Source organism: Macrobrachium rosenbergii, chromosome 6, assembly GCF_040412425.1.
Source record: "Macrobrachium rosenbergii isolate ZJJX-2024 chromosome 6, ASM4041242v1, whole genome shotgun sequence".
NCBI lineage: Eukaryota > Metazoa > Arthropoda > Malacostraca > Decapoda > Palaemonidae > Macrobrachium > Macrobrachium rosenbergii.
This window is the reverse complement of record NC_089746.1, coordinates 11,016,367-11,040,208: the sequence shown is the minus strand read 5'-3', so window position 1 is coordinate 11,040,208 and position 23,842 is coordinate 11,016,367. Positions and strand designations below refer to the sequence as shown.

At 35.8% G+C, this 23,842-nt stretch overlaps 1 protein-coding gene across 2 annotated transcripts; it reads left to right on the top strand.

Annotated features, from left to right (window-relative positions):
* The first annotated feature begins 1,203 nt into the window (after positions 1-1,203).
* On the top strand, positions 1,204-22,381 carry LOC136839187 (uncharacterized). 2 transcript variants are annotated; one of them, XM_067104898.1, is made up of 6 exons: positions 1,204-1,335; positions 4,970-5,229; positions 10,021-10,135; positions 12,149-12,254; positions 13,558-13,683; positions 16,345-22,381. In XM_067104898.1, the coding sequence occupies exons 1-6, from the start codon at positions 1,236-1,238 to the stop codon at positions 17,210-17,212; spliced, it is 1,575 nt and encodes a 524-aa protein (XP_066960999.1). In that variant the 5' UTR covers positions 1,204-1,235; the 3' UTR covers positions 17,213-22,381. The 2 variants fall into 2 exon arrangements, with proteins under 2 accessions (XP_066960999.1, XP_066961000.1); XM_067104899.1 differs by lacking the exon at positions 1,204-1,335 and adding an exon at positions 1,482-1,593 and having other exon boundaries at positions 16,345-17,461.
* The last annotated feature ends 1,461 nt before the right edge of the window (positions 22,382-23,842 follow it).

Genomic DNA, 23,842 nt, shown 5'->3' with positions numbered 1-23,842 from the left:
GTCAAGGAACAGCTGATTTTGCAGACGTAGTTTGCACAAAAAGTTTATGTTTCATTTATCAGTTATCCGACGACGACGACGATGATGATGATGATGGCACTGGTTTGTTTTTCATAATTTTCTTAGTCGAAGAGTTCATTGTTAGCATGAATGTGAATGACCCATGCCGTGCTGAAAGACAAAAAACTTGCTCCGGAAAACCTCAACCGTCGACGGTCGGAATGTTTAAGGTATTCATTCATTCATTAATTCCAAAACGCCTCAGGCAATAGCAATGCAGTTGCAGTGCTGTAGAAAATGGAAACCGGTTACTGCGAATAGGCTGGTTGAATCTCTCTCTGTCTCCCTCTCTCCATTTTTTTGTCATAGAAGTTTTTACGTAACATGCCTATGAATGCTGATTTTTTTTTATTCGCATTCCTTGGGGACGAAAAATAAGAACAATTACCATGTTTTATACAGGAGAAATTTCTTTTCTGGCACTTACCCAATAACGGGAACCTGTATCTCGGCAATCAGTTTAGATTCTTATTCGCGTTATTCAAGTTCATTTATGCTACGTGAACGACCTGGAGGCTTAGTGTTCACTCATGCTACCCCAGTTGGTTGGAATGGGCATTTTTTTTTCTTTTTTTCGATCCTCTTACGCATTGAGGGCATCGCTCTTAAGTTCTACGTCGCACTTTAACGTCGTCTGCCTATTGCGGTCGTCGACCGAATTCGTTTCGATACTGTTACTGGGAACTGAAAACATTCTCTTTTCAGCCACGTTATCATTTGTGTTCGATTTCAGTAATCGGCTCTGGCTTATTTCACTAAAAACGGCTAAAAATGGGAATGTGTACGGTGTGATCATAAATAAATCAATTAAAATGTAAAATAAATATTATTTTATTCTAAATATTTTAATGGTATGCTAAAAAATTTTAAATACTTTAAAATTGTTTACAAACTGACTGCAGCCGAACAGTTACTTCCTATCCACTAAGTTTTGTACGTTCTTTCGATCCAAGTCAGTTTACTGGTTTGCTGAACGCGACTTTGTGATCAAATGAGACACCAAATATTTATTCACTCTGTTGTTTCTCTAAGGAGAGAAATAATTTTCTGTTTTAATTACATTATTATTATTATTCTTTAAAATTGCCACCAAAATCTGTCTTTTATAGACTTTGAGCGAAGTGTAATTTTCGAAGAAGTGATGCCGACTATGGCTACGCGGCGAACAGCTGATTATGGCAGTCTTCCTACTGAACCACTGCAAGTTTAATGGCTGTAATTTATCGTTTCCGAATTTATTAGAGCTCATCCAACACATTGAGGAGATACATATAGGTACGGAGTTTATGTTGTTCAAGTTAGATGATCTGGAAGTGTGCAATAAGGCGTAAAAACGGTGACAATATGATGGCCCCTCCCTTCCCTTACCCACCCTCTTCAGCACCACCCCCTAGGTTTGTTTACATTTGTGACTTGGGTGTGGGTTACGCCCCTTTAACTACGCACAGTCTTTCCGATTTCGTCATTATGACCGCCCGTGTTTTGCATGTTACAGTGAGACGTGGAAATGTTTTCTTGGAATGAATGTTACAAGTAAAACTTTAAACTTATTGCGCAAGTACCATGAAGTATTAGGCTTAGGTCCTTGCTATAATGTAGCCTAAGTTTAGTTCAGTTTTGGATCAAGTTCAGACGCATAAAGTATGAATAACATGACTAGTACAGTCTTTTGCGTATTGTTTTTATTACTTGGGGATTGAATTCAGTTGTAGAGATATTCATAATTTTTCATTCTTCAAAGTAAATCATAATTTTTCATTCTTCAAAGTAAAATATTCAAGTCCAAAGTAGCCCAGGCCAAGTAGGTGTATGACTGGAACACCAAAGTGAAATGTCCAGACTAAGCCTAACCTGTGTCATGACAGTACACAAAGAATCTCTCAATTCGGTGTTATTGTCCTGAATTTATAATTTTTTACATTAAATTAATTATTACTTGTGTATATATATATCAGTATACAACACACACATATGTATATAATCCAACAATTAATGACTTAGGTAGGGTATATGCATTATTGTATAGTCTAATTCAGTTAACTGCTGACAATTGCATGTCATTACTTCCTGTGTTAGGCCTAAGTGAGTGATTGTACACTTGAATTATACTATAGCTTATGTCTCAGAACATTACGGTGAACCCCCTGTCAGTGAAGAAGACTATTTGGTAGGCTACGCTAACACATCGTAAAATACTCCAGCCACAGGTTTGGATATTTTACTGATATGTGTGGTCTTTGATGTATATAGCCAAAGTTTTCCTGTAGTTAGATTAGTTGAAGAATTAGGATAGCTTAGTATATTTCAGGTCTAAGTAAGACAAATGTGTTTCAAGGTTTCAAGAGTGTGCCATTGTTAATGGTGGATTAAGCAAGCTTTGTATCAATGAAAGTTCCTGGTCTATGAGCAGACTATACGTTTATGTAGGATATGGTACAACGGTTTTATGCACTTTGTGTAAAGTACCTTTTAAAACTGGTGATTTTTCAAGAATGATGTATGTAAAGTCAACTGGATAGTAATATTTTCATTGAAATTTTTAAGACATTTCTGTGCTACTGTATAGAGCATTAGCAGATGGCTTCTTTTCAACCACGTATATACTTTAGAGCTCATGATGGTTGCGCTGTGTTGAGATGCCATTTTCTAAGATGCTGCAACATGCATAGGCCTAATGACAGTTGTAGTAGCCTAGTATTTTATTGAAGCATGTAATCAAGCTTGTCTTAATAATAGGATGAAAACTGCTATTGTAGTCTTTAATCAGTAATGAGATCCAAATATAATTGGTCACATTTCCAGACCCAATTAGACTGACAGGCTAAAAAATTTGTCTGATAGAGCAGCTTGTCATCATGATTCTGTGGTTGATCTTGTGGCAGTATTACATTGTAACTATTCCATAATCTGCCCTTAATAGCCTCAAGTTAAATCAGGATAGCATCCCACTGCTGAAAAAATGAGAGGTTGTTGGGAGCTTGCCATCAGTTATCAAAACTATTGGTCAGTATTAATGTGGGCAGTATGATCGTTCCAAACAGTTTGCCAATAGCCTCATTCCGGGTACTTGAAATGTTTGAAAAATTGCTGTTGACATTCATGCTTTACTTGTTGACAACCAAGGTTCAGCTCTGTAGTAGAATTTTCCTTTTTATTTTCAAAGTAACTCTTGTAAATGACTAAATTGGACTTGGCAGCAGAATAAAAGGTGCTTAATTATTGAGAGTGGTTAAGATAACTAAACATCGGGGTCAACTTAAACATTGATTTGTTATCAGTATACTGAGGAAACGTTGATTTGTTATCAGTATAAAGAGGATTTATTATTTTCATGTTGAAAGTCCTGACCTTATATTAAAAAGGATCATTTTGCTCAGGAATATCAAACCCAATGCAGTTGATGCATTTTTCCAAGTTTTGCAGTACAATGACTCATGATATTCATTTACTGAAATCATAAGAAATCTGTTTCTTTAATCTATTGTAGGTGTTTATATTGATTTACTATGCATTAAGCATCAGCATTTGTTTATCGAAAAAACATGGGAATGCTGTTCTTCAGTTGTGAAATTCTGGTTTCAGTGTTTTTCAGTTCATCCAGAAAAGAATTGGCAAATTACAAAATCAGTTTTGTAAGCAATCTTTTCTACACAAATGCAAACATTTCATGGTGGGATGTCTCATGAAGTAGTTAATGGTACTTTGCCTCTTCACTCATTCCAAGAAGTCTCATTTCTCTGCCTCTCCCAACATCATCATCTTGTTTGAAGGACTCAGATGTTAAGGATTGTGCAGCTTTTTCTGGTTGATGCTATTCAGTTGTGTGTTCTAGCACAACAAAGATGTTAGTTGACAAGGATGTGTGTGCCACACAATCATCAGGCAGTTCACTACCCCTCTGGTAGTGCGGAGCTTGCACTTTTCATCAGCTTTTTCATCAGCTTAGCCACAGGCACTGCTTGAAGGAAACTACCTCACTCAGTACACTTGAGGTTCTTTGCAGCTTTCTTCAGCTCCTAGCTGCAACCTCTTTCATTCCTTTTACTGTACCATTGTTCATATTCCTTATCCACCCTCTGCTGCGAAAAGTGTCAGTTACAGTCTCCTTCACAGTGGAAAAGGTTTGGGAACAAGAAGAGGAAGACTAGAAAGCAATTGCCAGTACTGTTGGGAGGGAACATTCCCCTTTGATATTACCAAGTTTCTCTCTCTCTCTCGTCTTTATCTTCCAAAAAATACAAGTTACTTTAAAAATTTGTGACTTTTTTTGTCATGTACTATCTCAAAAATTTGTACTGCTCTGTATGTTTTACATTGGACCTTCAGCTTGCGTGCTACAGGTCAGCAACGCAAGGGTTGAGTTGCCAAGATTTCATACCCTGGGATTGCCAAGAAAACCTTCCATTTTAAAGTCTCTCTCTCCTGGTTTATTAATGCATCAGTTATACTCACAGAAGCAAAGTATCAGAATTATCTTTCTGCCTTCGTAGCCATTTGGTCTTTGCAGCATTAATTGGGCAATGGTTTGCACTGCACTTGTAACTCAAGATAAATTATTAAAACAGCTATTACTGTACAAAAACTTTCCTCCTCCTCACCAGTTGACTGCAGGAAACCTTCCACTACTTTGAATAGGAAAGAACGAGTCTTGGTGAAGAAAAATGTATAAAGCAGTAACTTTTATGTTTTAAACCAATTGTTTTGAAAGTAGAGTTTTTTAAATGATATAGATACAGACCTAAGTCATTCAAGTAATTACATTATCTTTGATTGCTATATAAATGTACAGTACTTGTTTGTTGTCATATTTAGCTGTACAATTGGCTGAATTCTAAGTTCTGATTGATAAGTGCTGTCATTTTATTTCTTTATTGTCCTGTCTAGTAACACTGATTATTTTTTTCATCAGACCCTGCTATTGAAGCCCTTCAAGAAAGCCAGCAACCATCATGCCTTCCTTTAAGTTCTGTTTTGAGGTTTTTCAGTCCAAGTCTTCCTCGTTCTACTCCACGGAAACACCTTCTTAGTAACAGAACACCAGTGGGTCCACCTGCTAAAATTGCCAAACTGTCAAACCATAAAACTGTTTCTCCTCCTCCTGTTACAACCACTACAAGTAATGGAGGAGGATCACTCCATCTGTCATCATTACTTGTTTCTTCTGCCAAGGTTAGAAAATGTCCTTGATATTTAACTTATGGTAATAGAATTTTGTTTTGATAATTTGTTGCTTGTAAATGCATTTTAATATAGCAGATTGATAATTTCTCATTGAAACAAGTATGTAAGTATAAGTGTTTTTAATTCATGTTAGGTAAAAATATGAATCTGTTCTCTGTCATACACTTGCATTGAAGTAATAGGTGCCTTTTTATTTTACTGAACTGTACCTCGGACACCACTTTAACTAAATCAGTCTTAAAACCCACTGTCAAAGAAAACAAAATCATGGGTTTTCTTATTGATCATCTGTAAAAAGTAGGCAAGCATATTGTCTAAAGTTGAGGCTTCATTGGTACTTTAAAAAACACTTTGATATGATGGAAAATGATGCCTACAATACAGCACAGTACTGCTGCTGGAACACTGTGGTCTGCTAAACAAGGGTAACTTAAATGCAGGGCCCTATCAAAAGGGACTAAAAGGAGTTTCAAGCAGACCCTTTACGTAACACCTCACAATTATTCAGAGTATGCTGAGCCGTAATGAAAAGGCACTACTTTAAATTCTTACAAATACACAAGCGCAAGCAATGAGGAATTAATAAAGTTCACTAAATGAGCAAAAATTCATAAACAGTCACTGTAAGCAGTAATAATAATAATCATAAGATCATAAACCTTAAGGTGGTATGAATTTAAATGTAAAATAAATCTCGAGATGCCGAGAGCATTACTTTGAAACAAAAGAAAAATGACTATGGAGTATTAAAAATTACTATTATTGCGAATCATTCTTTAAAACTGTTACTGAAGGAATCCTGTAGTAATGAAAACCAGTGCAGAGTGGAAAGATAAACAATCAGTTCCCAGAATGTGAAGGAATAATAGAAATTACTTGTTGAAATGGGGAAACAAGACTCTCAGCAGTGCTAGGTGGCAAGTGATGCCACCAGCATGGAAGATCAAAAACACTAAAAAGAATTCCTAGAAGTTCATACATCTATACAAACAGCCTTGAAAATGAAGAATAGGTATAAAGTAAATGAATGATTGAATGACAGTGATTGGAACATTACACTAAATCAAAATACTGCTAATCTGGTTTGCTTTGAACAAAAGCATACCTTCTGTAATGTGTTACAAATAAACTAAAGCATTGCTTGAGAATTCCCATTAGCCTGTGAATATGTCTTGATGCTTGAATATACAAAATTTTATGAAAATTCCCTTTTAATAGAGAGCAGTGGGTGCTCTCTTAGAGTTTGTACTCAGTTATTTGTATTTTAGTTACATTACTGTATTTACATGTTGCTTTGTTTTTGACATGCAGTATAAGTAAAAAAGTTAATTTAAATTTCATAATAGATAGACCCTTAACAGTTTCACATTCAGGGAGGGAGGAGGCACCACCATCTTGTTCTTTTGTTTCTGATTCGGATGCGCAGAAGATGTCATCTGTTTGGGCCTCATCAGGCCTACCTGGGGTTCCTTCTCTGGATGGCCTGTTGTCGCATTTATTATGCCACTTAGCGGGACGCCTTCAGTACTAACTGTGCATCTTCCTGAGTCGGCTATACCTGCAGCAATTCCATTGACTCTGTGTCAAGCTCGTGCTCCCGTGACGTCACTACCTACCCCAACTCCTCTCCCTGTGATGACAGTATCCATGACTTCATTTCCTCTGACTGCTCCTGTGACGTCACAACCAGCCACTGCTGTGACGTCATCTCCTGCAGTTGTCAATCCTTCGGACGCTTTTATACAGACTGTGGTGGACAGACTGGACTCTGTTTTCGGGTGAAGTACGGTGGTCCTTCTGTCAAGAAAAGGTGTAGGCCTCCATTTTCTTCATCATCGTCGTCTTCATCTCCTACTTGTGCTCGTGTGAGACGTTGGAGGATTGAAGATTTTGTCACTTCGTCGTCTGAGCAGCCAAGGACTGTTTCGTCAGCTTCTTCCCATGGACGTGTCTCTCCAATTCACGTACATGTACGTAGTTGCGACTGTGTTCCTGTGGATGATGTTCACCTCCCTGCAACCCCTCAGGAGTCAGCTTCAGTCTTTCGTTCTCCTCCTCGTTCCGTACAAGTTTGGCGGAATGATAAGGCTCCAATTAAGAGTTGAAGGTGGTGTATTCCCCTATTAGAATCCCAATTATTCCATGGCCTACAAGACATTCTCCTTCAAGGTTTAGGGTTTCCTCTCCAGACCATTCCTCTCCAGACCATGTCGTCCGCTGATGTGTTCTTAGCCACGTCCCTGTTGATGGGAATGAACGTTTAGCTGGCACCGTCCTTGGATCTGATTATGACTGTGGTTCCCCGGCTCCCAAGAGGCCAAGGCGTTATGTCTCTCGCTTGCCTGGAAGGACCCTCGTATGTCAATCGTCTTCCGAAGTCCATGGACATGACTCGTCAAGTCTTAACGTTTGTGCTTTGGTTTCTCATTATCCTGGAAGGGATCATGTGTGTTGTTTGTCTTCGCGTGTCCACGTACATGACTCATCGGAGCCGAGAGCTGATGCACGTCCGTCTTCCCACGTTCGTGGATGTGATGCATTAATGGTAAGGGATGGCCTACGTCTGTCTAGTGTTCAGGATCCCTGTCTTCCATCTACTGCAGGATATCAGCCTCTTGACATCGTGACAACAGTGCCACAAGTGTTCACAAGTCTTTACCCTAGTATCAACTTGGGCTCATGCTCAGGGGATTTGCATGTTGAGATATCTCGACAGTTGGTTGGTCTTAGCAAGATCCTGGGAGAGGCTGATCAGAACAGGGACAATCTTCTCCAGTTTTGTCACATCTTGGGTGTCATGATAAATCTGGAGAAGTCCAGTCTTCTTCACAGCCAGAGGATCCTGTACCTGGGTATGGTAATAAACACATCATTGAGGGTTTTCCTGTCGGACCAGAGGATAAAGAGGTCCAAAGCAGTACCTCACTCCTTCCTTTCGAAGGAGGAACAACGAGCTCACCAGTGGCAAGTAGTTCTGGGCCTCTTGTCTTCTCTGGCGAGGCTGATCCCTCATGGGTGTTTCCATATTCAGTCCCTGCAGTGGAGACTGAGGGAGTTTTGGTCCCCAGCAGGAGATTCCCCTCAGCTCCTGGTCCCTCTTTCAGTAGAGGTGAGAAATGACTTCTTGTGATGGTTGGATGACCAGAACCTGACGGTGGGAACTTCTCTTTATTCACCCCCTCCAGATCTTCTCCTGTTCTCGGACACATCCTCCGAAGGTTGGGGTACTCATCTGGAAGAACTCCTGACTTCTGGGGGCGTGGAGCCCCAGGACAAGCAACTCCACATCAATGTTTTGGAGTTGAAGGCTGCCTACCTGGGTCTTCAGGAGTTTCAGGAGAGGGTGGTAGGTCACTCCATTGTTTTGATGTCGGACAACACTACAGTGGTAGCGTATGTGAACAAACGGGGGCTGGTGTCACACCAACTCCACTCTCTGATGGTCGAATTACACCAGTGGGCGATCGACAACTAGGTGGAGCTCATGGCCAGGTACATTCCAGGCAAAAGGAATGTAGTGGCGAACAAACTAAGTCGTCAGGGACAAGTTCTAGGTACGGAATGGTCTTTGCTTCAGGACGTAGTAGACAGGCTGTTTTGTCTGTGGGGCAGACCCATGTTAGACCTCTTTGCCACAGAGTTCAACCGGAAGCTAGAGGTTTATTGTTCGGTGGTCCCAGATCTGTTTGCTGTAGCAGAGGAAACTCTTCAACATCCGTGGAACAACCTGGAAGGTTACGCCTTCCCTCCATTCTGCCTGATCCATCATGTCCTGAACAGAGTGATGAATTCCAAGAATCTCAGGATGACCCTAGTAGCTCCTTTGTGGCCTCAAGCAGAGTGGTCCTTGGACCTTCTGTCTCTGCTCTCAGCGGCACTGAGAGATTCCCCCCAGCCACATCCCCTGGGCACAATCTTCTCTGCCAACCTCATGTAGAGAGGTATCACCAATCGGTAGATTCCTTGCATATACGATTTTGAATTTTTTTTAACTGGTTTCCAGCTGGTGCTAGGAGATATATCCTAACATTAAGACCTAAGGTTTGTTAGCTATGAAAAATACAAATTAATTTAAAATTTGTCGTTTTACTGAATCTGGCACAGTTGATTTTATTCAGGTGCTATTAATTTAAAATTTGTCGTTTTACTGAATCTGGCACAGTTGATTTTATTCAGGTGCTGGATACATGAGATGCAGCTGTATTTGTTACTGTATGAGAAGAGTGTAAGGAAAGTACTTTAATGTCAAACTCATACATTTCTTTTGGGAAGTTATCTCCATTAACCAAAAAGCTAACTAGACTTACCATTCATCAATTAGACATCCAACTACAGTTACCTTTTATTACTTAGAGATCAATTGAAGTTATTGTTAATTAAAAAAAGCCTGAACTTTTTTTTATGAAGGGTATTAAGGGTGTCAGTATTATAAAATGAACCAATACAGTATTATTATATGTGAAATGTTACAATGCTGTATTATCTTGTGTAGGACCTCAACTTTATCGGATGATTTGGGAGTCATATCCTTTGATATTTGGCAGAATTTGATAATGATAAGCTACAATGGAACTTCTGAGATATCCCTGAGTGGGCAGCATGGTAATTCTGTATAATTTATAGCCTAAATGATATATGGAAAATGTATTTTTTCCTAAAAGATTGCTAGCTAAAGAATCTGTTAAGTTGAAGGGTACTGCTAGTATTGTACAGTATATCTAATTTTTATACTGGAGGATGTTACATTTACAAGATATTAAGTAATCCAATGTATTCTAGAATATGATGGGTAGCTCAAGTGTTGGAGGTTCAAGTGTTGGAGGCTCCAGCGTTGGCACTCCATCCTCCACACGAGAGAGCACTCCAGTCAGCGCAGTCAGTAACAGTCCTCCAGGTTAGTATGTCTTGGAGATCTGTATAAGAGTCTAATGTTACAAGACTAGCATAATAGATTGCAATGCTAATTGAGGCTTTTGAAATATTTATCAGATATAATGTACTTGAGGTAAGTTGAGGGGCTTAGAGAAAAGAGACAGTGTCATGGTATTATGTCATTCGTGACTTCATGGTCAAAGGAATAATTGATAGTTAAAGATAAAAAACTATTAAGATTTTTCTGTAATACAGAGGGTAATCGTTCCTCATAAACTAATGGAGTTTTATGTATTATACTCTTTTATGAATCATTTTTTGAATGGCATGAACATTGTAACCACTTGGTTGGAGCCCTTTTAAAACCTTTATTTGTGTAATTAATGAATAAGGCAGCCCCTTTGGGAATAGCTGACTGTTTACTTTGGTGGTCTTATTGTTTTACACTTTGTTATAGTCACTGATTGCTAATTGCTTTCACCTCTCTTGGAAAGCTTTCTCCCCCCACATCATAACTATTCTATATCTTAGTGCCTGTACGAAAGTACTACTTACTGTGTGCTTTGTGCAGCACACTGTATGCGGTACTTGGCATCTCCAGGTATGCTACTTTCTCCCACCATTTTACTTTAAAACATTTGTCTTTGGTTGTTTCTTGAGTAGCCATTTATTTTTTTAACTTTACCTTTTTCTCACTATCACTTCATTTAATAACATATTCTTTGAACAAGCCCTATTTGAGTTTATAAATGTGACTCAGTTTTGTTTAATTATTCTACAATATCAATATATCTTAGTAAATGAAATTCTTAATGAATTTTTTGTGATGAATGTTTTCTGTAATCAGGTCTTGGTTAGGAGACAATTAGTAAGTTTATATTCCTTTGGCCAAGAAAAACTTTTAATCTGTTATATTATCAGAAGCAAGATAACTTTTTGTGAGGATATCTGGCAAAAGGGCTTGTGTGTGTGCTTAGAACAAGTTTATTTACCCAGAGGGACATCAGGCACACGATGGAGAATGAAAATTTTGCAGCTTATGATTTGGATTGATATTAGTCTCGCCTTTTCCCTCCTTTCCTTGCAGATATCTCTCTCTCTCTCTCTCTCTCTCTCTCTCTCTCTCTCTCTCTCTCTCTCTCTCTCTCTCTCTCTCTCTCTCTCTCTCTCTCTCTCTCTCTTATTTATAGCCTTCTGATTAGACATCAATTTATTACCAGAAAACAAAGTGCTAGGCAAATGCTACTTTCAGTATGCTGTTCAGCTGGATGCCATCCCAGAAGATGGACGTAAAATGTTTAGAGGCAAGAGCAACTGAATTATTACTATCATTTAGATGCTGGATACCCAATGAGGCTAGAGCATCTAAATTTAAACTCAAGAAAAGCATCAATGAAGAGGTCAGCTGCCAGAAACATTTAAGTTATTCATAGATATAATTACTGTAGGTTTCAGGCATCTATTTACTGTACTTAAAGTAGTGACCAAACTATATCCAGCAAGTAGAAATTGGAACTTAAAGTTCAACACCAGACACTGTGGGGACATCTTGACATCTCAGACCATACTACCAGCTGAAATTTTTGACTCCCAGGCACTTGTGATTCACGGTCCAGTTCAGGATTTCCTTCCTCGCAACAGACTTCAAGACCATGACCTTTTCATGGCCAATCATTTTGTGATATCATTGCAAGACTTGCCGTGGTGATATTTTTTTATTCATGGGCAACTGATCTTTGGTAAAGAATAGGGTGCAACCAGGTCTTTGTACATTACATTAACTGAGCATTTTTTCATGACAGAGTTTTGAATTTAGTTTCATGCTTAAAGATTTTGTCTCAGTATTTTTTAGACATGAAGTGTAACTTTTGAAAAGAAACAGCATAAGTGGCCTTTTTTTTTGTATTTTATAAGATTCTAAATTGTTGTTCCAGGCATTGTTTTTGTATCTAGGCCCTTTTCATTGAGTTGTAAAGAGGTTGTATGTACACTAACTTTCCTCTTCATATTTTAAATAATGTTTATCATGTTACAGTGAGTGATTGTGAAGAAATGCTGTTAAGTGAAAATGAAGATAGCAATGATTCTTGGACTACACAAGATGAAATTCCTGCAGAGCTTATTATAAAACTGGCAAGCAAGTAAGTATTTGTATTTCTAAATCTATTAAAAAGAAAGGGAGAGTGAATAGACACTGATATGGTTCCAAGTATTATATAAAAATGAAGTCTTTTGCTGTTACAGAGAAACAGTAGAATTAAAGTTAGCTCTGAGTCAAGACAGTTATTGTTTAAACACTCCATAAAATATGTGTTGTGGAAATCAAAACACTCATTGAGAAATGATGCACTGATATAGTATGTTTTAGGACAGGTCTCAGTTGATGTATTTATACAGAAATTGCTCCACTGTAGAGAATTACTGGTACAACATTTCTACTGTGCCATTTATCTGGTGAAATAGTCCATAAAACTACTGTTTCAATAGGTTTATATTGTAATTTGAAGTGTATGTTACTTCAGATTATTTTTTGGGTTCTTTTTGCATTTATGTACAGTTTGGTGTAAAAGCTTTCATCTACATTATGCTATGAATTCCTAAAAGCATACAGCATAGAAGGGTGAATAAGAGAATGATTTGGACTTTGAAAACTTGTAAAGTGAATCATTGATGATCATAAGCTAATGAATGTGTCAGTTTGAAATATCAGTAAGTGTAGGTTAGCTAAGTCCATGAGTATCCTGTGAGATGATGGTTATTATTCAAGCACTGTGATATAATTGGCAGTGAGCAGTTGTGTAGCGTGGTCAGAAGAGGCATTGTTTTTCTCAAATTTCAGTTGTTGATTTTTTGGGTTTTATCATAAAGCAAATGGCATTATTAAGTACTTTAACTAAATCACTGAGTTAAAATTCTTTGCTGTCATAGTGGTTGCCTTAAAGGAAATAACATAATTTGGTAATTGATGATAGAGGTATATTGTGTCTAACTCAGAATCAGGAAATATCGTAACTGTTTGTGTCATTTATCTAGATGCATCTGCTTGCTTGTTTTTATTTGTATGCAACTATAGGTGAAAGATATTTTAAGAATTTAAGCTAAAATAATTATGGCCCAGTTTAGCCAGATTCCTAGTTTACCATGAAATCAGTGCAACTGACACCCAGCTGAGACAGATTTGCATGGTACCATTATAGTTCTCATGCTCTTAGATTCTTTGATTAGACCATCATGGGCTTTAAGAATTAAAATGGTATTTACACTAGTGTAATCTTGATAGGGTTTTATTGTCCCTTTGGTGAACATTCTATTTCAGATATGTATGTAAAGTGTAATTGTTTGGTTGAGATGTTATCTTTGTGGAAGACCTTATACCTTACTTTGTATTCATTATTCATCTCTTCTTTATTACTGAAATGTAAAATTTGTGTATGGTTATTGCAGAGGACACACTGGAGGAAATGGTGAAGAAAAGCCTTATGTTTGTCCTGTTGTTGGGTGTCGAAAGCGATACAAGAATGTAAATGGAATAAAGTATCATGCAAAAAATTCTCATAAAAAAGACAGCAAGTAAGCAAATAAATATTTTGTTGGATTTGTTGACTTTTGTAGTGCTATCATGAGAATATTTGCTTTTTAGAGACTAGTCCAATTCATTAACACAATAAAAAAAATGGTGTAGATCTCTCTTGTAAGGTAGGATGAACACATTAATTTTTTATACAAGTATATAGAAGTATTCATGCAACAACAAACTGTTATGTAAATACAGGTATGTGGTATTTGACTAGCTAGTCACTTCTTTAAAGCAGCTAAATTTAGAGATTTGTTTTTAGGCATTTCTTTCAGTAGAGCATTAGATATCTAAAAGTAGAGTGCAGTAACAGCCAACAGCTACAGATCCTAGTGTTGTCAAAAGCAACCAGGCATCCTGGAGATTTGTGAATGATGCTCCATATGTGAACTTGCATGATGAAGTAAATTGGCTCTTATTCTCAGTTTGTTACTTAGAGCATTGTCATTACCTTTAAGCACTTCTCAAATATCCTTTGTTTTTACCGTTTCACTTGATTTTCATTGATGGTTTTATGACTCATTACTTTCTTCTGTTGCTTGCTTTGTTGACCAGTGGTATTCAGTGAGCCAGCATTACATACACAAAGTTAGGTTTTGAGGTTCACAAGGCCATAAATTTTAGGACAGATGGAAGATTCTGATAACCTTCATTGGCTTCCTATCCATCTCTGGATTCATTAGAAGCAGACCTTATGACCCACTTCCCTCCTTTAAATGATTCCTGTACACTTCAGAATGAGGAAGGATATTCTAATTCATTAGCACCTAATTGTGCTGTTTCCATAAGTTCTTACATGATACATGGTATTTGGTTTTATCACATACTCTTAGTGCCTTGCTCAGGCAGCTCTTGTCCTTCCCAGTACATGTACTACTTGTCTGGCCATACTTTGCTTTTTCTAGGATGGCATTGTTTCTCTTCTCTCTAGCTTTTACTGGTGGTCTGATAAAAGGTTTTGCCTTTACTGTATAAGGTTTTTCTTCAGTGTTTGCCTAATTCACTGAAAGGGTCCACAATGTTCAGACTTTTGGTACTCTCCATTTGCTCAGGGAATGCACTCAGATGTACCTTCCCTTAAAATATGACATCTTGTAGTTTGATACTTTCTAGTTACAAGGAATATCTTCAGCAGTTACTGGAATCATTCCGAGTATACAGTAATGCTCTTGCAGTATTAGGAGATAAAAATAATGTAATCCCTTATACATATTAGTTAGCCCTGAATAATGTCCATGCACGTAATTCTGAATCTTTGAAAAGTAGCAGTCCAACCATAGATTTTTTCATTCCCAGTACAGTATTGAGGATGGCTTCGTACTGTGATATCTGTTGGCAAAATGGACTTAATGGTTGTCCTCTTATTCACTTAAGTTTTGGGCTATGTCAGTTACTTGATAAGGCAACTCACTTCTCATCTGGGTTAGAATGCCTTGTGATGCTTCTTTGTTATTATGCTTCTCTTGTCTTTGGATGCAATAATGTCTTGGTCATTTAAAGTTTTCTGAGGAAGAGGAAGAAGTTCAAGAGGAGATGAGGTATATGAAGAAATTATTGCACCCAAAAGACAAAATGAAATGCAAACATTTTATCAAACTGGGGAAAGACAAAATATCAAAAACAGACGTAATTGTTATAGCAAGTTCTGAAATAAAAATCCTTTTAAATTAACAGAACTGATAACCCACAAATTGCTGCTAAAAACAACCGGCTTCTGAGCGAGACAGACAGTGATCGTCTTGCTCAGAAGGTGATTAAGAGAGAGCTGAAGCATCACAGCATCCACTAGGGAGAAACCAGGTTTGGCTCTGCCCACCTCTTTCCCCATTGGCTATCTCCTGTTGCCACCAAAACCTTGTGCTAGTAATAACCAGACTCCAGCTAGGCGCTTGAGAAAATCCTGTTACGTTAAGACAAGAGTTTGTTATTTATGAAAAATACATGTTGATTTAAAATTTGTCATATTTCTTGGAAAAGTGCAACACCTCTTTGAAGAACATAAATCAATTGCCAAGTTTTATCAAGTTGAAAGGAATATTATCAGTTGATCAGGTAATTAGGAGTTGGCTGAGCATTGCACAGTGAAACCATTCTTTTTGTCATTTTTTGCTTCATGTACTTGGATGCATCCCACACTGTTAAGGCTATTTTATGATGAATGGGTTTGTGATAACAAATGATGGTTACTCGGAAACAGATGGGGAAATTGAGCAACTGAGTAAATTTAGGTCAGTTCAGGCCATGTCAAATGTTCATGCATATTATCTTGAGGGTGAACGTGCTACTTTCTTCCAAACTGGACAGCAGTGGGAGGAGAGGTTGGGGGGATTGCTTTTAAATTTATCAGCAGGAAACTTGAATAATACAATTATTCTTAAGTTTTTCATAATAATCGATATATGAAAATGGTTTTATCTGAACTGAAAGTTCAGATAAAACCATTGAGAAATACCAAGTAACAGGCAATTTTGGTGATGTACTTTTTTTTTTTTTTTTTTTTTTTTTTTACTTTCCTGCTTGATACATGCCAGTATTGTATTACCAACAGTAGGATTTCTTTCAATCTCTTGATTATCAGAGATTATCTGTTTATTGTAGTGTATGCAGTGCATTCTGTAAGAAGTTTAATATAGCAAAGAAATTTATATATTTTCCAGAGTGAGGAAACCATATCGCTGTTACTGTGGGAAGAGTTACATAACAAATCAAGGATTAAAGAATCATTGTCATCATTCCCATAAAAATGAGACTATGACAGTAGTGACAACAAACACAGGAGAAGTTTTACAAGTTCCCTCAACCCAGCTAACATCATCTGACATCATTAATGGACCGCTATCTCAAAAGAATCGATCGAGCAATGACAGTGAAGGATCCTCACAGGTAGGTGGCACAGTAGTGACCTCTTCAAGTTCTCCTCAGGTTGCTGTAACTGGTCAGGTTATCAAAGGAGGATCAGCAGTGGTACAAAAGGGATCAACAAACATACCAAGTATCAATTTGTCGGGATTAGTTGCAGCTGGTGGTGGTAAAATTGCATTTAAAGCATTATCAAATGGACAGTTGTTATTGTCACAACCACTGGAGGGAAAGTTAGCGTCTCTCATTAAAGCAGATACAGGTTTTGAAAATTCATCTGATGAGAACAGAAGTAATATTTTGACTCTAAAACAAGATGGGTACCAGCAACTTGAACTGAAAAAGCTAGCTTTTCCTATAACTTCCAAAACTTCTCAACATCTTGCTGTAACAACATCCACTCTTTCAGTGGCAGTCCCAGCAAATTCTTTTAATTCACTCAAAACTCCACAGAAAACTATGGCATCAACCTTTCTAGCACGGCCACTTAAAACTGAAATCTCTTCAAATTTGCCTAGTATTACTACAGGGTTAGAGTCCCTTGATAGCCAGTCAGATAACAGTAAACTGAATGGGCAAGGAGTTATTTTGGGTGTGACCATGGAAGAGGGAACTCTTATTGATGATGGTGATGAAACACTGTCTGAATTATCTGTGATTGATTAAAAATGTCAAAACTGGGTAGTAATAGCCTTATTTACATAGTCTCATTTTTAGAGTCATGTATAGAATTGAAAATATGAAAAATAATATTCCACTGTTATTGGTGAAGCTTCAAGTGATAGAAAATATTTTATCAAATATGATTTCGTTATACTTCTTTTGTGTAATTTTGTTTCTTGGAGTGGAAGTGGAGAAAGTGTATATTTATGTATTATTTGTACATATTCATTCATATATTTAAAAATGTATATATTCTTATGCTTCATGCATATACTGTACATACAGTACCATATTTTGTAAGTTTGGTATATGCATGTTTATTAAAATACTGCAGTATGTTGAATATGCTGTGAAGGGTGTTTTGAAGTACATTACAATATGTCCATTAAATATTGTTACCCGTGTAATGTTCCTTATGCTACAAATTTATTTAATCATCTTGAACTTTACTTCACAGTCACAAATGATATGTACATTTTTGGAGTAAGTTACAGCTGTACAAGTAGATGATAAATTTGCCTTTATAAACTGTAGATGTTAAATATTGTAGGTCTATTAAAAAGGGTGCCTTGAGATACATGTAGAAAAGAAAAAAGACCTGCATGGTGCATATTATAGTATTCATTACTTTCTACTTTGAGCTTTATAAAAGGAATGACTGAGGGGATGTTATCAGAGAATATTAGTTGTATACATGTGACTGCATCATCAGGATGCTAGTTTACCGGGTGAAGTATGTGCAGTTCTTTGTATCTTTCAAAAATCGTTATTTTCTCAAGTACAAGAATACAGTACATGTATTATTAAAATTGCAGGATAAAACTTTTCAGAATTTTAGGAACAATATAGTACCAGCCATGTGAAAATCTAGTTATCTGATACTTTCAGTACAGTACTGTGTATGATACTGGATTCTAATATGGTGTATGATACTGTATTCTATTATGTATCTTGAACATTTATTAGTACCTGTAGTAATAACTGAGGGAAATGGATGTGATTAATTAATGTAAACCTTAGCTTTGGCCAAAAGATGAAGTTAAGCAAATTCTTGTAGAAATTACATCTTTTACATTTTTTCAAGATAAAATATAATGCAGTCCACTTTAGGATATACACTATGGTTGAAAGAAATAGTAAATATGTGCATGATTGCCTGTTGGTGGAAATTAGATTTTGTTTTCAGTGGATAGGTTATTGGTATGTTAATGAGAAAAGAAATTTATTTTCAGATGGAGGCAGTATTCAGTTCATTGTTTATTGAAATGATTGGTATACTGTATCTATTGTTAATCTTTAAATTTAAAAGGTCACAAAGTTCAGACTTTTTTGTTATTGCCAGCAGACCAGATATATGGTGTCTTATATTGTATGAAATTAAGTATTATGCTTTATTTTGTTGCTATCTCTGTTATTCCTAGTAAATGTAACCCTACATCTTTGTAGGAATGAGGTAAGAAGAAGGATGTTAATAATTAAATTACAATAAAGGATTTTTGTTATGACTAAACAGATCAGGTTTAAAACAGTTTTTTGTCATTCAGGAAATGTCATTTAATGTGCACTCGTACAGTCTCCTCAAAGTTAATCCTGATAAAATCTTTATTCATATATAGTACTGTATACCAAATACTGTATGACTGGAATTTACTTATCTCAAAGCTAATTGGAAGCTAAGGGGATTTTGTATAGGTTAATAAGTTGGTTATGAACTGTGTATGAAAAAATTATATTTTAAACTTAAATTGACTCAAGACCATATGATTTATGCACATTTTATATGAAAAACAAACTCCTAAAGTGTGAAAATTAAAAAACTTTTATATTTGGAGGATGTAGACTATGTTAATTTTTTCAGTATGCGTTGTATATCATCCAACATAATTATATGCCTTAGCTTACAATACTGCGTAAACCACGAACAGACACTCATTTTGTGTTTGGGTACAATATTTGCTTCTGTAGTAACTTGGGTCAGTTTTAGACCAAAATCCATCAAAAGTGGGCTCCAGTAAAGGAAGCTGATATTTTGAGGGTGTTGAAACCCCCAAAATGCAGGTACAGTATTTTGACAGTTTCACATAAAAAGCTAGGAAACTCCTATAGTATATGCATATTTCGTGATATAATGATACTAACCAATAAAGCAGATTCCCTTTATCCTACATACAAAATATTTCTAAATGTTGACATTTTATTGTATTTTGGGTGTTCAGTGAATTAAAGTAAAAAGCAACTGACTCTGTGAACCATTGCCATCTGCTGGAAAGTACAGGAATCATAGGAGTTTTATGAATAGATGTTATCAGATAACTTATTATAATCTTGCTTTTTGTCCTCAGTATTGGAAGAATATTGGTTATCTACCAACACTTTTACTCAAAATATCATCAAACAAATGGAACTGTAAACATTAGATCAGTTAATTTATTGTGTTTCCAGGCCTATTTATTATATGTTGGCCTTATACCACTCTTGTATGTTGTAATATTACAATCAGACTTGAAAGTGAGAGCAACCAAAATTAGACCTAAAACTTTAAGATTTCCATGAAAATGACCATTTCCAAATTTGCAATTTAATGTTGCATCACAATGACAGGACAAACAGGACGTAAGCCAGTTTGAGATGTGATGGTTTGTGCTTATTTGGTAAGCATTACCCAAGGTGGGATAGTTTACCAATCCTTAAATTATGTGATCGTAACAGTTACTCAATAAGGAAGTACGAAATTTTATTACTGGGAAAAGTCTTAAAAAGCAGATAAGGCCTTAAACACGTGTAAAATGAGGAAGATGGGTTTTTCTTTTTTTTTCTAATTAAGTTTTGTTAATACTGTACCTGATGAGATAAATATCAGTCAGCCTATATTCTGTATTCACAAAGGCACTGGTGTAATCTTGTGCCCCGAACAAACATTATGCCAGATATCTAGCAACCAGAGAAAATGTTCTGCAATGACACCCATTATGTAATTTAATTTAGCATGCACAAAGGTATTCCTTTGTATTACTATAAATCTTAGGGCACATAAAACACTGATGTGGAAGCATATTTTGAGTGAAAAACAAACAACCACAAGAGTAGAAATTATATACTGTACTCTGTATAGATCTGGTAACATTTCGGTAAGGTGTTTTGACTGTCTAAATCAAAGCTCCCATGAATTGTGTGTTTATCAGCAGGTGGCAGTAGTGAATAGTATAATCCAAACAATGTAATGTGCAGGCCACAAAACATTTTGGAAGAGGCAGTAGGCAAACATCCGATACTGGCGAAATCGCATGTTTACTTCCTTTAATTTACTGCATTTATAAATAGAGCAAGTTGCATTTTTAAACCCAGCTTTGATAATTTATGGACAAAATTAATCTCCGAAATGCTTTTCATTTAGCAACTGGTGGCTGTGATGATGGGTAAAATGCAGTCAGCTGATGATTTTAAGAATTTAAACCTAATAAAAATACAAATGGCACCTGATCGTTATGTTCATAAATTATAATACAATAATAGTAAGACAATAATGCATTAAATATAATTGCATACAGTGCGTAAAACAACAGTTAACAGTTTTATCAAAATTGTAATTATTAATAAATCTGTATTATTTGACTTTTGCAAGTGAGTATTGTGTAACAGGCTAACCTTGAAGTGCTGGAAAACAATGAAAGGTCTCAGGAGAACCTGAATTCGACAGTGTGCTTATAAAGTGGTTCAAGTTCCGATGTAGCAAAGGTGTAAGCATTTCTTGGGGGATGCTTATGGAGCAGGCTAGAATTTTTAGAAGGAACTAAACCTAATGAATGACAGTTGTTATTCACAGCAATACTTAGGGATTTTGCTATGGATTATTTCTGTCGTCCAGATTTTCTGTGGTCCAGCAGTGGCCTGGTCCCAAGGGGGCCAGTTTATTGAGGTCAGACTGTATTGGTTATTTTTGACTTGAGTCCACTTCGCTAAACCCATGAAAAATAAGTCTACATATTGAAATGATATTTTGTCTGTTAAGATAAAGGGAAATGACTTTATTGATTACTGTAACAACAATTATTTTGTAAATACATCATATTGTAGGAATTTCTTAGCTTTTGTCAGAAACTCGAAGTACTAGTGTTTTGTGTGTTTCTAAAGGGCTAAACATTTGATTATGTCTCAGATTTAGAAATGAAACAGTACTGTTTACTGTGTTGATTGCTAGGCATATTATAGTAGGTCAGTACAGTACATTCAAGTAATTACAAGAGGTTGAAGCTTTCCAAACAGCTCGATTTTCACCAGTAAAATTTTCTTTATGTATGTTATATGTAGCTTTCTTCTTATATTGTCTTTTCTAATTTAATTGGAAAGTAAGGTGCATGTACCCTGATTTACAGAAATATACACTTAGTATACACATGAACATGAGATTAGCACTTACTGGCAAGACAAGTATTTCCAATGTGCAATATTCTAATTTAAACTCAAGTTGCATAGCCAGTGCTCAGGCCAACTAAATATAGTTGATCAGATGACGGGTTGACACCATTTACAGAACTACAATACATTCTATGAAATGCAGTACAGTACAAGTATATGTTTATATATGAAACTGCATACAATACATATGAGGCTATAGTTACAATGAATAATATCTTCCAAAAATACAGTACAGGTATTTCTTTACCTACAAACTCTCAAGTTACAAACTTTCAAAGATGAAAACTATCATGTGTGCATGATACATGGATACATGAATATTCAATGTATGTCCTTGCCAAGGTTAACTTTGTTCAACTTACCATAGAGTATATTTCAAAAAGTAAACTCTACTAATATAAGGAAAAACTAAGGTATAGGAGTAGAGCAGTAGAGTATTATATCATAGAGACAAAGTTGTGTTAATCATATCAAGCAAAGGAGTGTGTCATGCACTAATAAAAGCATAAGTCTTGGAGAAGTACAAGGAAAAGAGTAAAAATTGAGTGGTACTATGTTACATTTATCAAAGAGAATAAGCATGAGATACCAGTTACATATACATAACAACGGGGTAAGTAAATTGCTTTATTCTCCTTTTGATGTCATAGAACTGATGTCAGTTGCTTTAATGCAATCTATCCTTAGTCTTTTTTTTTTTTTTTCTCCAAGAAATATGTCCATGCCAGTTTAAATGCTAGTATGTATAAAGAAAAATTATTCAATAAAAGAAATAAGAAAGCCAATGCACAAGTCATGAAAACAAAAACATAAATGTCACAATGGAAGATAAGAAGACCCTTGGTTTTGATGACACTTGTGTTACCATTTTATCTTTGAGAGTGGGGTTACCGTTTCCAGAAAGTTCTGAGGATATGTAAAACTGCAATGTAAAAGAGTTATGAAAACAGTTTTTATTTTTCATCAAGAACACAAAGTTTGTGGAATTCTTTCATTACAATTTTACAGTTACATGTTGATGCTTGACTTAAGCCTGGTATATTATGCATGTAAAGTTTTAGTGGAAATTCATTTTAAAATGTTGGTTTATTGCATACAAAAATAGTACAAAATGATATTTTACAGCAATTATGTTGCAAAAATTTGAGCTAGATATATTTTGAGCTGGGAAATGAGAATACAATACTTTGTTTACTTCACAATATGTGAAACTAATTTTTTACCCTACTATCCCAGAAAGTCTGAAACTCAGAAGTCTGGTCTGAATTTATTTTACTTGACTCATCGTTTGTTATTTATGAACATTATGTGACACATTCAAGACATTTTTTAATACTGTACAGTACTGCCATTCCATGTAATTACACAAATATTAGGACCTAAAATGCCTGTATTTCATTGTTTATGTTAGTATATTTGTTTCATTTCCACGTTCTTATAATGTTTAAAATGCTGATTTTGATTAGACATTTCAAGTGTAATTTGTTTCCAGCATTTTTAATGTAAACTGTTGGTTTTTGATAGATTTTTCTATAGATATTGTAGAGAACATATGCATGTAGATATTATTGCTTTTTTGATGATCAGTAGGATTCTCTAATCCATTTTCTCCTTTTTGATAAATGAACACTTGAATACTGTATTGGAAAATCATTCATCATTCTGTCTGTCTTTGGTTACGTAGGCAAAAGATTATTAAGAGAAATGTGCTGAAAATAACTGAATTGAAATGTTTGAATGGATGTGTAAAATTAAACGTGGTTGTTAGTTGCTCATTTTGTAAGTTGTTTTAAAAATTGTGTATTCTTTGTCATTAGTGAGTTGCAAATGAAAGATTAATGTACTCTGAAGTGTATTGAGATGCTGCAGAGAAAGTACTAATGAATAATTTGTGTTTGGTCATTTGTTAGCAGGCCTTAGATTTTCATTGTATATTTAGTATTGTATTGTTGTAATATATTGTACAGTTAGTGTTTAGGGGTTAAATCTTTTACTGTATTGGTGTGGAACAAGCTAAAAAGAAAATCTGCAGAAGAATTATGTACAGATTGATGTACCCAAATTTTCATTATTAGAAATTTTGATTTCCCTAAATTTCAAGTCAAGGAGGAAAGACCTTTTAAATATTTCTAGTAGATATTTTTTCACTAATGCTCTTCAGGTATTTGTATCTGACCACATGACCCTTTCTTGTTTTTTTTTCTAGTCTCAAATTGT